Below are 15,232 nucleotides of genomic sequence, written 5' to 3' on the forward strand. Positions count from 1 at the left end.
CCTCTCTCCCTGTCTGTCTCCCTCTCCCTCTCTCCCTCTCTCCCTGTCTCCCTCTCTCCCTCTCTGTCTCCCTCTCCCTCTCTCCCTGTCTGTCTCCCTCTCCCTCTCTCCCTCTCTCCCTGTCTCCCTCTCTCCCTCTCTGTCTCCCTCTCCCTCTCTCCCTCTCTCCCTGTCTGTCTCCCTCTCCCTCTCTCCCTGTCTCCCTCTCCCTCTCTCCCTGTCTCCCTCTCCCTGTCTCCCTCTCTCCCTGTCTGTCTCCCTGTCTCCCTGTCTGTCTCCCTGTCTCCCTGTCTGTCTCCCTGTCTCCCAGGTTGTGCTTCTTGTTTCATGGATTTCGTGAGCATGTTGTTTCCCTTCTTTAGTGCTGAATGTGAATACATCAAAGAAATAACATGTTAGTTCATTAAGGATGCACATTTCTAAGTGGGGATGATGCAGTCTTATTCTGGAGCATTAAAGAGCTCTACAAAAGTAGTCCGGCTGTCAATCACAACGCTGTCAATCACCACTCAGTATGCGCTCGATCTCCTCCAGTCTCTTCAGGGCGGCGGCCCGTTTCTGCTCGATATCGTTCATCTCTTTCGTGGACTTCCCTTCGGCCCGGCTGCCTCCGGACTCGGGCCGGTCCACACCTCTCAGGCTCTCTGCAGAGGATTTCCTCTCATTCTTCTCATCCCCTCCTCCTCCACCCCCGACCTCCCCAGCACCACTCCCCTCCCCCTCTCCTTCCTCCACCCTGTGTGGCGTCTCCTCCGGATCCTCCGGGGCAGCTGCCTCCGCTGATGACAACGGTTGCCCCGCAGCGCTCATGGCAGCCATTTTACTTCGTACGATGCTTAAGTGACGACGCACGTACTCCTCGTTCGGCGCCATGGCCAGAGTTTCCTCCAGGCAGCGCTCGGCCCGCGGCAGGTCGCGCTCCTCGAAGTACACCACGCACAGGTTGTGCTTGCCTTGGACGTTGGTGGGGTCCATTCGCAAAATGCGCTCGAAACAGTCTTTAGCTCCGCGGGTGTCCTTCTTGTGGTTCATGAGGATGTCTCCCTTCAGGATGAGGCCCTTGATGTGCTCCGGGTGGTGGCGCAGCAGCTCGTCCAGCACAGGAAGTGCATCGATCTCTCGTTTGGACTGAGAGTAGAGCAGCGCCAGGTTGAACAGCGCGCTGCGGAAACCGGCCTGCAGACCGATGGCTTCACGCATCCAGCGCTCTGCTGCTGCGTTCTCGTTGGCGTCCATGGCCAGCATGCCCAGGTTGAAGTAGCCGTTGGCGTCTTGGGGCTCCTCCTCCACGTAGAGGAGGAAACGACGGTTGGCCTCGGGCCAGAACTTTGGCTCACCTGCAACACAAAACACAAACAGTGTAAAGTACTTCACTGAAATTCATGAGAGGAAACGCAGCTGTGAGGAGAGGATGAAACACATATACATATATATATATATATATATCACATATATATATCATATGTATATATCATATAAGTCAGTGGTGTGAAAAAGTGTTTCTCTTCCTGATTTCTTATTTTTTTGCATGTTTGTCACTTAAATGTTTCAGATCATCAAACAAATTTAAATATTAGTCAAAGATAACACAAGTAAACACAAAATGCAGTTTTGAAATGAAGGTTTTTATTATTAAGGGAGAAAAACAATCCAAACCCACATGGCCCTGTGTGAAAAAGTGTTTCCCCCTAAACCTAATAACTGGTTGGACCACCCTCAGCAGCAACAACTGCAATCAAGCGTTTGTGATAACTTGCAATGAGTCTTTTCCAGCTGTGGAGGAATGTTGGCCCACTCATCTTTACAGAGTTGTTGTAATTCAGCCACATTGGAGGGTTTTCCAGCACCAACCTCCTTTTTAAGGTCATGTCACAGCATCTCAATAGGATTCAGGTCAGGACTTTGACGAGGCCACTCCAAAGTCTTCATTTTGTTTTTCTTCAGCCATTCAGAGGTGGACTTGCTGGTGTGTTTTGGATCATTGTCCTGCTGCAGAACCCAAGTTGGCTTCAGCTTGAGGTCACGAACAGACGGCCGGACGTTCTCCTTCAGGATGTTTTGGTAGACGGTAGAATTCATGGTTCCATTTATCACAGCAAGTCTTCCAGGTCCTGAAGCAGTAAAACAGCCCCAGACCATCACACTACCACCACCATATTTTACTGTTGGTATGATGTTCTTGTTCTGAAATGCGGTGTTACTTTTACTCCAGATGTAACGGGACACACACCTTCCAAAAAGTTCAACTTTTGTCTCGTCAGTCCACAGAGTATTTTCCCAAAAGTCTCGGGGATCATCAAGATGTTTTCTGGTAAAAATGAGACGAGCCTTAATGTTGTTTTTGCTCAGCGGTGGTTTTGGTCTTGGAACTCTGCCATGCAGCCATTTCTGCCGAGTCTCTTTCTTATGGTGGAGTCATGAACACTGACCTGAACTGAGGCAAGTGAGGCCTGCAGTTCTTTGGATGTTGTCGTGGGGTCTTTTGTGACCTCTCGGATGAGTCGTCGCTGCTCTCTCGGGGTAATTTTGGTCGGCCGGCCGCTCCTGGGAAGGTTCACCACTGTTCCATGTTTTCTCCATTTGTGGATAATGGTTCTCACTGTGGTTCTCTGGAGTCCCAAAGCTTTAGAAATGGCTTTAGAACCTTTTCCAGACTGATAGATCTCAATTACTTTCTTTCTCATTTGTTCCTGAATTTCTTTGGATCTCGGCATGATGTCTATCTTCTGAGGATCTTCTGGTCTACTTCACTTTGTCAGGCAGGTCCTATTGAAGTGATTTCTTGATTGAGAACAGGTGTGTCAGTAATCAGGCCTGGGTGTGGCTCGAGAAATTGAACTCAGGTGTGATAAACTACAGTTATGTTTTAACAGGAGGGTGCAAACACTTTTTCACACAGGGCCATGTGGGTTTGGATTGTTTTTCTCCCTTAATAATAAAAACCTTCATTTAAAAACTGCATTTTGTGTTTACTTGTGTTATCTTTGACTAATATTTAAATTTGTTTGATGAGCTGAAACATTTCAGTGTGACAGACATGCAAAAAAATAAGAAATCAGGAAGGGGGCAAACACTTTTTCACATCACTGTACATATATATCTATATATAGATATATATACATATATCTATATATAGATCATATAGGTATATATATCTATATATATATATAGATATAGATACATCTATATCTATATATATAGAGATCATATAGGTATATATCTCTCCCCCCCCCCCTCTCTCTCTCTATCTATCTATATATATATATATATACACACCCCTATATGATACCCAAAACAAAGCTTGTGCTCATAGCGACAGGATGAACTAAAACATGAGCAACACGTTTTGGCTTGTGGCCTTCATCAGGGTCAACATGAACATACGTGTTGATGTGTTTCACGCTGGAGGCCACAAGCTATAACGTGTTGGTCTAACGTTTACGTTTTTCAACATACTGCAAGTGTTTGTGGAGTTTCAACCACTTGTAACTCAATAAAACCGAAACGGCGGACTCAAGACTTCAGAACGACACTTCACGAAGCAACGGGTGATAAAACGGTTGTCTTAAACACGATTACTAATAAAGCTATGTGTCCTCAACCTACGGTTACCAACACAAACCTGTTTACATGGTTTTACCGGAGTACGGAGATGGTTTGGCTATGCAGACTTCCGTCCCACCGGCAGCTGCTGCTACTCAACACAATACTCAACACAACCCGGAGCCGACCAGCTCCGTTGTTCAAAGACAAATGTGTGAACACGAGAAGTTTTCAGGTGCACTGGTGTGACCAGAGAAAATGGTTGGTCACATTTGACCGATTAGTTGTTGCACGTGACCAGAATGGTTTGAAGAGTCATTTAAAGAGTGGAAGAGGGTCCGATAGGCACCTCGCTGATTATTTAGAAAGTCATATTTTCAAAATGATCATGATTCAAAAGTAGACGGCCCTTTTAAATGGTGGGGAAAGTCGACAGAAATCCTTTGATTGATGGAGTAGCATTAAATTAAATAACCTTCACACCTGCCATGACATCATACCAAGGTTGACTGAACCGAGTCAGACTGAGGTGAACATGTTGTAAAAGGAAGACACGCCCTGTTTCTAACTACTCACCTCTTGGTTAATGTTGTTTGACTAATTTTGCCCTTTGTAATCTGATGATGAAAAACATCACCTGCAGCACGAATGTGACGACGGTTAAAATGTGGTGAGTTTTACAACAGCAGAGAGGTTGGGTGGATGACCGAACATATAATGCCTGAATCTCCTGTCAAACCTGCTGTAGATGGAACTGTTTCTGAAATGTCTTTGCTGTCACAGTCCCACTGAAGCGTGTCCTGACAGGAACTTGGCCATGCCTGCTGTGTCGGGGAATGTCTGGTTCATTTCAACAGAAGCAGAACCTGGTTACACCCTAAAAGTAACGTCAGGTCATTTCCTGGGTTCATACCGTTGGACTTTTCAGTTTGCTCTGAACTAAAGTAGCAGGAGTGAAAGGTCCTTGGACCACGGTTCGGACCCATGGACCACTGATGATTGTCCTATCAGTCGTTGTGAGTACCGCTCACCTTACCGGTAACTACAACCCGCAGCATAGCTTGCACTCTCTTTGCCTCCATCTGTCAGCGACTATAACTTTTGCATGACGAGGACGTTTACTTGCCAAACTTCGAACTACTCACCAGTACTGTGCCTGAAGTCGGCGCTACTGGTAGAACCATTATTAATAGTATAAAGACATTGAAATAAATGTGTTTGTTCCTTTTTCTCCATTCAAATGGAAAAAGCTACAGCCGCGATCGCAACACGTCAATGTCAGATGCACGCCTATCGAAAAACCAATCGATGCTCCCCGATACCAAAACTACCTGAGCCAGGAGCATCCGATGCAACACCAACCTTTCTTCACCTCCATGTGTGAAAACGCCCTCCAACTATTCTCTTACTCCTTGCAGACGCGACTCACCAGACTCCTGCATGAGAAGCGCTGAGTTGAAGAGGGCCAGCTTGTGGCGTGGGTTGAGCTCCAGGGCGTGGTTAAAGTTCTTCAGGGCTTCGGTCGGGTCTTTCATCTCGATGTTGACGATGGCCAGGTTGTACCACAGGTCGGCGTTGGTGCGGTCCAGCTCCAGGGCTCGGAGGTAGGCGTCCCGCGCTTCTGTCAGCTTGTTCATCTTCAGCAGCAGCTCCCCTCTGAGTCACAACGAATGAAATGCAAGTGAACACCATCTAGTAACACCGCAACTCGGTTAAGGAATAGAAAAGAGCACAAAAGATAAACAGTGAGGGAAGCGACAGAAATGTTTGACACCACAGAGTACGGTCATTTCGAAAAGACCATGTGGTCTAAAACAGTGGTCCCCAACCTTTTTATCACCGCGGACCGGTCAATGCTTGACAATTGTACTGCGGACCGGGGGGGGGGGGGGGGGGGGGGGGGGCGTAGATTGTTTATATTGCGAATATAATAAACGTGATAATAAATAATAAAGAAATATATATAATAATAAAACAAATAATAAAATAATCAACGTTATAGAAAATACGAAGAACCAGCAATTTCACATTTTTATTATTAAACACTCCATGAATGTTATTTTTCAACAGCTGAAATAAAGTTGTCAGTTTGAACCGTCTCCTCTCCTCTCCCCTCCTCTCCTCTCCTCTCCTCTCCTTTCCTCTCCTCTCCTCCTCCTCCTCTCCTCCCCTCTCCTCCTCCTCCTCCTCTCCTCCCCCCCCCCCTCCTCCCCCTCTGTTGGCGACCACAGCCCTAACGCTCTCGGACTCTGGTCGCTATGGTAACGTTTAAACATGCCTTCACGATAAGATACAGATACGCCACCAACATGAATATAAAGTGCATGAACATGTTTCCTCACCATGACGCTAAATCAATGAGAGCCCTGAGCTTGTTTCTCTGCAACGAGATGGTCCCATCTCGGGGTAATGGGAGAGCCTGACACCCGAAGTGTGTTGCTTATGTCCAGTCTACTCCGTTGTTTTGTTTTGGTTGCTGTCACGGCAGAAACCCGCTTCACACAGATAGGATGTCGGAAATGGCAACAGGGTTTTCAGTGCTGTGGTTGCGATCTCCGGGTTTTCTGCCATTACTTTGATCCAGAACACCGGCAGAGTTGTTGTCTCCAAAATACTTCTGAAGCCGCCGTTGTTTGTGATCTCCAGCAGTTGATGCTCTTCTTGCACAGACATGCTGGATTCCCCTGGTTTGTTGATAAATGGGTCGCGGATCCGTTCCTTGGCAGTTCGTGGGTCCTTTTTGGTTGGAAGTAGCGCTCGAACTCTTTTAAAAGCAAAGACAGGTGATCGTGCACCAGCTGGAGAATGAAGGCTCAGCTCAGGCTCACACAAAATCCCCGCTAATGTTTGAAACATGTCCAATATGCCTCTGTTCACGCGCCGTCCCCACAAACCCAGTTTGGCTTTAAATGCAGCTACTTTATCTGCCAAGTTGAAGACCGTTGTCATTTTTCCCTGAAGTGACAGATTTAATTCATTGAGCAGGCTGAATATGTCACACAAGTATGCCAGTTTTGCGACCCATTCCTCGTCACTGAAATGTGCTGCCAGCGGTGACTTCTTTTCTGAGAGAAATCTTTGCAGCGGCTCTCGTAATTCAAACACTCTGGCCAGCGATTTCCCGCTGGATAACCATCTTATTTCTGTGTATCAGAGAAGCCGTGTGTGCTCCGCGTCCATCTCCTCACAAAGCTGCTCAAAAAGGCGTGAGTTAAGGGCGTGCTTTGATGTGGTTAATAACTTTAACCACATCATTCAAAACGCTGTTCAATTCCGGTTGCATTTTTCGGCTTGCCAGCATTTCCCTGTGAATGATACAATGCGTAGATTCACACTCAGGTGCAACCTCCTTAATCCGAGCAGTTGAACCAGACAGCCGTCCGGTCCTGGCAGCAGCTCCGTCTGTGCATATGCCGACACAAAAGGACCATTTAAGTTTTCCTAACATATAACCATCCAGCGACTTGAACAGTTCTGCGGCTGTGGTGTTGGTTGGCAACCATCTATCAAGATGCATTACCACCGCTTACCACGTGAAGGTTGCACTTATCAAGCGGCAAGATTGTTCAGACTCAGATAATAAATACAACGGAAATAATTAATTATTTCTTGGGCGGCCCGGTACCAATTGATCCACGGACCGGTACCGGTCCGCGGCCTGGGGGTTGGGGACCACTGGTCTAAAAGATCTGATGGGTACAAAGTTAAACTCTTACCTGCTGATGTAGGCCTGCTTGAAATCGGGTCTCATGCTGATCGCTTGTCGGTAGAGCTGGTCTGCCTCCTCCAGCCGCGAGTCGTTGGCCCGGATCAGATTTGCCAAGTTGATGTAAACGTTCAGATGGTTTGGAGCCACACGTGTCGCGTACTTCTTACCGGGAATCACCTGATGAGACACGCCTCATTAGTCTCTCTGCTGACTTCTGAGCAACACAGTGATTCTAAGGAGGAGATGGAAAATCTGTATGATCGGGGATGTTAACTTTAAACCTGCTTCAACTACGTGATCCAGACCAACAGACACTCTAAACTGTGGCGACAACAAGCCTCACTGACCCAGCATGAAGACGACGTGTTTAAAAGGAAGAAAAATACAAATAAAAATGAATGGGCGTTAGCCAAGAGGCGTGTCTTTGCCCCAGCGATGCATAGTCTCGGTACAACCTGCTCCAAACATCTGCGGACTGAGCATGAAATGACTTGATACCTGAGGCATGAGGGATTTGGCAACCAAGTATGCGTCTTCTGCCTCTTTGGACTTATTCAAGTTTTTGTAGGTTCTTCCAACGTTCATGTGAGCGCCGATGTCATCTGCAGCAATGTTGGACAAAAAATACAAAAGGGAAGAGAGGAAATAAAAGTAAATTCTGTTTATTTGCAATGAATTTGAACACATTTAATAAAACAAGACTCCAAAATATGGCGGGTGTATTTAGAAGCAAGTCCTTCTGCAAACCAGTAAGAAAGTGAAGCGTTGCACGAGGTCAGTGGAGTCAAGCTGAACTGATGCTGGATGATTTGCGCAGCAGGAAGTCCTCGCTGGGTTAATGTGTTTGCATTGCTAATCTTGGGAAAACACTCATGAGTGGTGAACCGGCAAAAGTGCTGATGTCTCAGCTGATGACAGACTTCTTAAAAACCGAGGCAGGAAGCATAACGGAGAAACTGGAAAAGGCTGAAGCTGTCGTAAAGGCATATTTCATGTGTTAACATTAGATGGAAGATAAGTGTAGGTTTGTTTGACTGTATAGAGTATAATGGACTCAAAAGAACAACTATTAACCATGCGGATGGCTTTAAATACGGGAGCAGCTCAGTACAGTGCCTTGCCCAAGGACACTTTGACAGGAGCAACAAGTGAGTGAACCGAGTGAACCAAAAGCCCATCAGACATCGAACTCAATGGGAAGCCCGCGAGAATTTATATGTTTAAAGAAGATAACATGTTATTATAAGCATTTAATATTTCACCAGTCATCCCTTCCATCAGCTCTGAGACCCATGGAGAAGAAACAACACCTCTATTGGAGCAGCCGTTAACCAATCAGCCTTGACCACATGTAGTCGGCATCTGACACGTTATGTACGCTGAATGACTCCCAACACGGCCATCGTTGAAACATCAACATCATCGAAGTTAGCAGCCTTATAACAACACATAAGTGGGCGGGGCCAGGCAACAAAACACTCTCGCATGATAGATTTATTTGACAAGATTTAAAACATACTGTACATGACATGCTGATCACAAATGACAGACTTCATATAAAATTCTTAAAAAGTATCGAGGATTAAAAATACACAGTAAAGCCTTATGGCTTATTTCCATTGTGGTGCTCGTTTTATTTTCTCATTTTTCCCCCCTTTATTTGACCATTTCCTGTCCATTTTTCATTGTTCCATTGTGAACCAAAGGAAAAGTAGGAAGTGCATCAAAGGAAGCTGTTGGTGATCATGTGAGCTGTGAACAACAGCCTTCGTTGTCCTGAGTGGGGTAAAGTGACCCTGAACTAACAGCGCCTGGAAATACTAGCTGACAGTTTATTTATGCAGTGTTGAGGCGATACTATTTCACTGACCACATGACATCTTTCTACAGTGTTGGTAACTGACACAGCGATGATGCTGGCAGAGACTACCTGTCATATTTCCCTCTTTAATCTTCCTCATGCTCAACATTCCTCAACACAGCCAGACTCCGACTGAAGAAACGCTCAGAACTCAGCTCAAACATTCAAAGATGAAAACAGCATGAAATTATACCCTCTGACCTAAAACAAACCCAAATAGAGTAACGACCCTGCACAGTGTTTCTTCCACAAAGAATAATGAACAGGTAATAATGTCTACTGCATGCTGTGAATTCCACTGAAAACAACTGAGGTCACCTTTTTCCTGTTAAGAAATAATTTTACAAGCCCCAGTGGATTGTTCTTTCATCACCATCTGAGATACTATCATGTTATTCACACCTGTCAAGTATTTACAAAGGTTTGCTTTATGTCTCTCACCTGGTTGAACCCTGGTGGCCTGGAGAAAATACCGCAGCGCCTTGGCGTAATTGTTCTGGTTCTCCAGAGCGTGGCCAACGTTATTCCACAACTTGGCATTGTTCTTGTTAACCTGAGTCGGCAGACAATTCGAGGCACATGTCAATAAGCTTGTTCTATTTTGTCAGAGATTAATTAATCATTTAGAAAAAATTAATCATGTTAGACTGTGAAATCAACACTTAATTCAAATAAAAAACCTTCAGGGCTGAGGTGAACAGAGTGTATTCTGACTCCCAGTCCCAGTTCCTGTTGAAGGTTTTCACTGCATGTGTCATCAACATCACTCCAATCAGCAGCCAGGAAATCTTCTTCAACTGTCTACAAAGGCACACATTTAAAGAGGGTTAAATTCTGTTGCTTTGGTTATACAATAAACCAAAGACTTGATATTGTTCACATATATCCTTTCAGAATTTGAGAAGTATAAGAGTCCACTTTGTTCTTTGTATCTGCAGCTATGACTGTGTTTATATTCAATAATGTTTGCACCAATTTATGTAAAAATAAACGGTAGAACCTGTCCTCTGTTGTTCATGTTATTTGTCATTTTGGAGAAACACTTACACTTTCTGTGAGACGATCTTGAATCCGTGTGCAACGAGAACACAGAAGCCCATGCTGGGCACATAAAGAACCCGCTCCGCCACAACGAAGCCCACGGGGAAGAAGAGGTTGGACGCCGGAACAAACGGCAGGACGATCAAAGACAAAGCCTGGAGGACACACAACAAACAGCTTTAGTCCATATGAGCAAGTCTCAGAGATCCTGCTTAAAACGTGGAACAAATATGCAGCAACGATTAAAAAAAGATTCTACCTCCAATAAAATGTAGTTGTGATAAGCACCTTCATGCCAGACTGACGCTGTCAATGGTTGAATAAGATATCTGTTCCTTGTGGGGTTTTTTTAACTTTCCACTAATAATGAAAGAGTCATTATGTTATCACTTCCTATCATAATAAGTACACTGCACATCACAGAAATATCTGGAAATAGTTATCACCTTTTATTTAATGAGCTTAAGGAAACTCAAAATAACAACAAATTTCAAATATTGCTGAGATTGGTTGAATTTGCATTAATTTTGTTGTGCCTGCAACATTGTGATTTCCTGTGAGGACTGAGATGATCAGAAGCTACTGACAGGTAAGACTATAAATCTTAGAAAATGAGCTGGCTTCCATCAGATCTGGGTTCAGCATCCTCGTGCTCAAGCTGGAGCCTGAAGGTTGGTCGGTTTGTTTTTTAACATGCATCACTGACGGGCTCAAAAAAGGTCAAATAGGGAGTGCGTGTAAAAGATTTACTGAAATAAATTAAACGTATGAAACATAAACCAATGCGGAGCAACAGCAGAGGGGGGATGTGGAGGGACGTGTTTCATGTAACAAGTAGCATCGTTAACATGCTCCGTTACAGAGAAAAATAAAAACTGTCTTAATGAGCATCTAAAATATAACTTTTACTTCACGCAGCCGTCTTTTAACAATAACACTAATGGCTAAAGCAGTGATGCCTCTGAATGTGTTGGAGACTCCACATTTGGTTAATTTATTTCTACACAGTATGTTGTGTGTAATAAAGTGCGCATCCGGGTTTCTAACAGACGGCTGCCAGCCGGGACATAAAAGGACGTGCACACAAGAACATTGGTTGATTAGACAAGTTACTTTCCTTTTGAGTTTTTTGTTGATGTTAGATGAGCATTTGCCCCCATTTGTTTCAGACTTAAAATGTCTTCTGGGGGATTATAAGCACATTTCATTCAGACAATGTGTTGGGAGCATTTCCCTGGTTTCTGAAGGGTTACCAGATTCTGGTGCGTAAGTGCCCATCACCAGCATGTGTCCGAAGACCAGGGTTAAGAGGAGTTGGTAAATGGAGTAGATTTACAGTGGGTACGGAAAGTATTCAGACCCCTTTAAATGTTTCACACTTTGTTTCATTGCAGCCATTTGCTAAAATCAAAAAAGTTCATTTTATTTCTCATTAATGTACACTCAGCACCCCATGTTGACAGAAAAAAACAGAAACGTAGAAATTTGTGCAAATTTATGAAAAAAGAAAAACTGAAATATCACATGGTCATAAGTATTCAGACCCTTTGCTGTGACACTCATATTTAACTCACATGCTGTCCATTTCTTCTGATCCTCCTTGAGATGGTTCTACTCCTTCATTGGAGTCCAGCTGTGTTTAATTAAACTGATTGGACTTGATTAGGAAAGGCACACACCTGTCTATATAAGACCTTACAGCTCACAGTGCATGTCAGAGCAAATGAGAATCATGAGGTCGAAGGAACTGTCCAAGGAGCTCAGAGACAGAATTGTGGCAAGGCACAGATCTGGCCAAGGTTACAAAATAATGTCTGCAGCACTCAAGGTTCCTAAGAGCACAGTGGCCTCCATAATCCTTAAATGGAAGAAGTTTGGGACGACCAGAACTCTTCCTAGACCTGGCCGTCCAGACAAACTGAGCAATCGTGGGAGAAGAGCCTTGGTGAGAGAGGTAAAGAAGAACCCAAAGATCACTGTGGCTGAGCTCCAGAGATGCAGTAGGGAGATGGGAGAAAGTTCCACAAAGTCAACTATCACTGCAGCCCTCCACCAGTCGGGGCTTTATGGCAGAGTGGCCCGACGGAAGCCTCTCCTCAGTGCAAGACATATGAAAGCCCGCATAGAGTTTGACAAAAAACACATGAAGGACTCCCAGACTATGAGAAATAAGATTCTCTGGTCTGATGAGACCAAGATTGAACTTTTTGGCGTTAATTGTAAGCGGTATGTGTGGAGAAAACCAGGCACTGCTCATCACCTGCCCAATACAATCCCAACAGTGAAACATGGTGGTGGCAGCATCATGCTATGGGGGTGTTTTTCAGCTGCAGGGACAGGACGACCGGTTGCAATTGAAGGAAAGATGAATGCAGCCAAGTACAGAGATATCCTGGAAGAAAACCTCTTCCAGAGTGCTCTGGACCTCAGACTGGGCCGAAGGTTCACCTTCCAACAAGACAGTGACCCGAAGCACACAGCTAAAATAACAAAGGAGTGGCTTCGGAACAACTCTGTGACCATTCTTGACTGGCCCGGCCAGAGCTCTGACCTAAACCCAATTGAGCATCTCTGGAGAGACCTGAAAATGGCTGTCCACCAACGTTCACCATCCAACCTGACGGAACTGGAGAGGATCTGCAAGGAAGAATGGCAGAGGATCCCCAAATCCAGGTGTGAAAAGCTTGTTGCATCATTCCCAAGAAGACTCATGGCTGTACGAGCTCAAAAGGGTGCTTCTACTCAATACTGAGCAAAGGGTCTGAATACTTATGACCATGTGATATTTCAGTTTTTCTTTAATAAATTTGCACAAATTTCTACATTTCTGTTTTTTTCTGTCAAGATGGGGTGCTGAGTGTACATTAATGAGAATTAAAATGAACTTTTTTGATTTTAGCAAATGGCTGCAATGAAACAAAGTGAAAAATTTAAAGGGGTCTGAATACTTTCCGTACCCACTGTAGCTCAGCAGCTTGGGCTTCTTTTTACCCTCGTTCCTGTTTTGGTACACATATTGTTTGTGGGTTTATAGCTTTACAAATATGGCTAGCATCGCATGAATGTTGACTCCATGCTCAGACATATGGAATAACAAGAGATCAAGCATTGCAGTGACTGAGCAGTTGGACTAACTTGGATGTTGGGTAGCTTCGGTAGCACCACCACTCATGCTTTGAGCTTGTGTGTCAGAGGTTGACCAAACTCTTTACTGTTTCTGCAAACAACATATCTGATAGTTGAGGTGGATCCAACTTTACATTCCTCTGGATACGTTTAGGAATGACAGCTTGTCTTAAGCACTTTTTCATTTTTAATGTTGCTAACCCAGCTCTTTCTTTACTAGTTGTTGTATTTGCTTCTGGATCCAAAGTTGCTGGGAGGAGACATCAGGTCTGATACGGGGGGATGGTTGGCAGTATGGGTCTGTTTAAATGGTAATCGATGTGGTATCCATTTTTATGCAATTGAGGTATATTTTGTGGACGTGACTTGTATATTTTGTTTATTGACTTGTTTGGTTTTGTTTCAGATGTTAAGGTGGAAGCTTGATCTTGAGAGGGAGGTGAAACCCCTCCCATTGGCTGAGTGTCGTCAGCTGATGCTGTTCACCTGTGGCCTTCCAGGCTATAAAAGCTGGCCCGCGTGTTCAGTCTGTCTCTCTTCTTCTTCGGCATCAGCGGTATTTCGTGTTTGCACGTTCAACAGCACTTATGACACATGTCCACACACTGTTGCATTAATGCTGATTTTAACACTCCATTCTTGGTTTATTCTATTTTTAATCAATTTAAATTGTTCTACGTGACTGTCTTGCGTGGACTCCGTTCTTGTCACCTTCTCTGAGCCAGTTTACTGACACCATCGCCATCGGACTTTAGGGCAGAGTGAGGAGGCACAGAAAGTCCTACTTACTACCAACATTAGATGCATCACTGTGTACCATAATCATGCTTGACAACATGCTGCAGTGTAAACTTAAAAAAAGGCCATTTGTAAATACTTTTTGTACACAACTGGATGTTTAAAGTGAAGATAAACGATTAGCAGAATTACAGCGAGTTCATCGGCAGACCGGTTTTAATTTTGTGTGACAAAAACAAGTAAAAAGTATAAAAGCTGTTATTCAGAAATTATTTTAATTTCTAGTTTGCTGCCTTTTTGTCACCGGGGGAGAAAGTAGCACTCTGGACCAGCTCACCGTTATCTAACACTATTTGTAAGTGTCCCGTGCTCCATGTGAGACAGCTGGCAGCCGTGCAGTGATGCTATTAGCTCGATGTGGTATGATATTGTTATGCAACGTATTCCAGAAAGCTCTTGGAAAACCAGAGTAAACACCGCAAAGGTCATAATTCAGTTGATTTTGTGTTCGTTTGTGTTCCCCTTTCTAAAACTGAAGCTTAGAGCAACACTGTGAGGAAGTTTACTGACCGTACGAGAACCAGTCGCCTGTTACACAACAAATTGTCATTTGTCTATCCCACAATGAACCATCCTCATCCATTCATTCTGTCAAAGAAGAGTTTGCGTGTTATTGCTCATTTGGCCTGTGTTGCCTATTGTTGTTTACTCCATTTGCAAACAAAACAAATATTGTTTTTTTAAATGAAGCCGGTAATTATGATCTGTAGTTTTGTCTCTTTGTTAATGATGCAACGCAACACCGTCTTGAAGTAAACATCACTCACATTTAGTTCACAATTGAAACCAGGTAAGAACAAAGGCGAGAACCTAAACAACAGGGCACCCAGGGTCGTCATAACGTGCCTCAAATAATGTTACCACCAGCTAATAGACCCGTGTTCATCCAATACCCAATTTAGGGGGGTAAAGTACCATGATCGTTTTTTGTCTATTAAGCAGTTGGTGCGACGGTTGGACTGAAGAGAGTACAATAAACGATGGTTTTGGTGAAGCTAGTTTCAAGCCATCCTGTTGTGTTAAAAACAAGAAGGGGAGTTCTTTCATGTCTAAAAGTGTTTACATCAAATTAAACGGTCGTTTCTGAGGGACTGAAACGAAAAAAATAAAAAGTTATGGTGTAACTTAGTGTTCACCCAAGCAGAGACACAAAA

General features: G+C 44.2%; 1 protein-coding gene across 3 annotated transcripts in view; it reads right to left on the bottom strand.

Moving 5' to 3' along the window:
* Positions 1–449: 449 nt before the first annotated feature.
* Positions 450–15,232, bottom strand: part of tmtc3 (transmembrane O-mannosyltransferase targeting cadherins 3) — a 33,871-nt gene continuing 19,088 nt past the window's right edge. For all 3 annotated transcript variants that reach the window (XM_069163131.1, XM_069163130.1, XM_069163132.1), the window contains exons 8-14: positions 10,161–10,309; positions 9,794–9,914; positions 9,555–9,666; positions 7,751–7,854; positions 7,260–7,429; positions 4,973–5,199; positions 450–1,337 (exon numbers count right to left, since the gene is read on the bottom strand). In XM_069163131.1, the coding sequence (XP_069019232.1) occupies positions 499–1,337; positions 4,973–5,199; positions 7,260–7,429; positions 7,751–7,854; positions 9,555–9,666; positions 9,794–9,914; positions 10,161–10,309 (1,722 nt within the window). In that variant the 3' untranslated portion in view covers positions 450–498. The remainder of the gene's footprint in view (positions 1,338–4,972; positions 5,200–7,259; positions 7,430–7,750; positions 7,855–9,554; positions 9,667–9,793; positions 9,915–10,160; positions 10,310–15,232) is intronic.

Source organism: Embiotoca jacksoni, unplaced genomic scaffold, assembly GCF_022577435.1.
Source record: "Embiotoca jacksoni isolate LCO1_2020_lvr unplaced genomic scaffold, fEmbJac1.0.p SCAF_3, whole genome shotgun sequence".
NCBI lineage: Eukaryota > Metazoa > Chordata > Actinopteri > Embiotocidae > Embiotoca > Embiotoca jacksoni.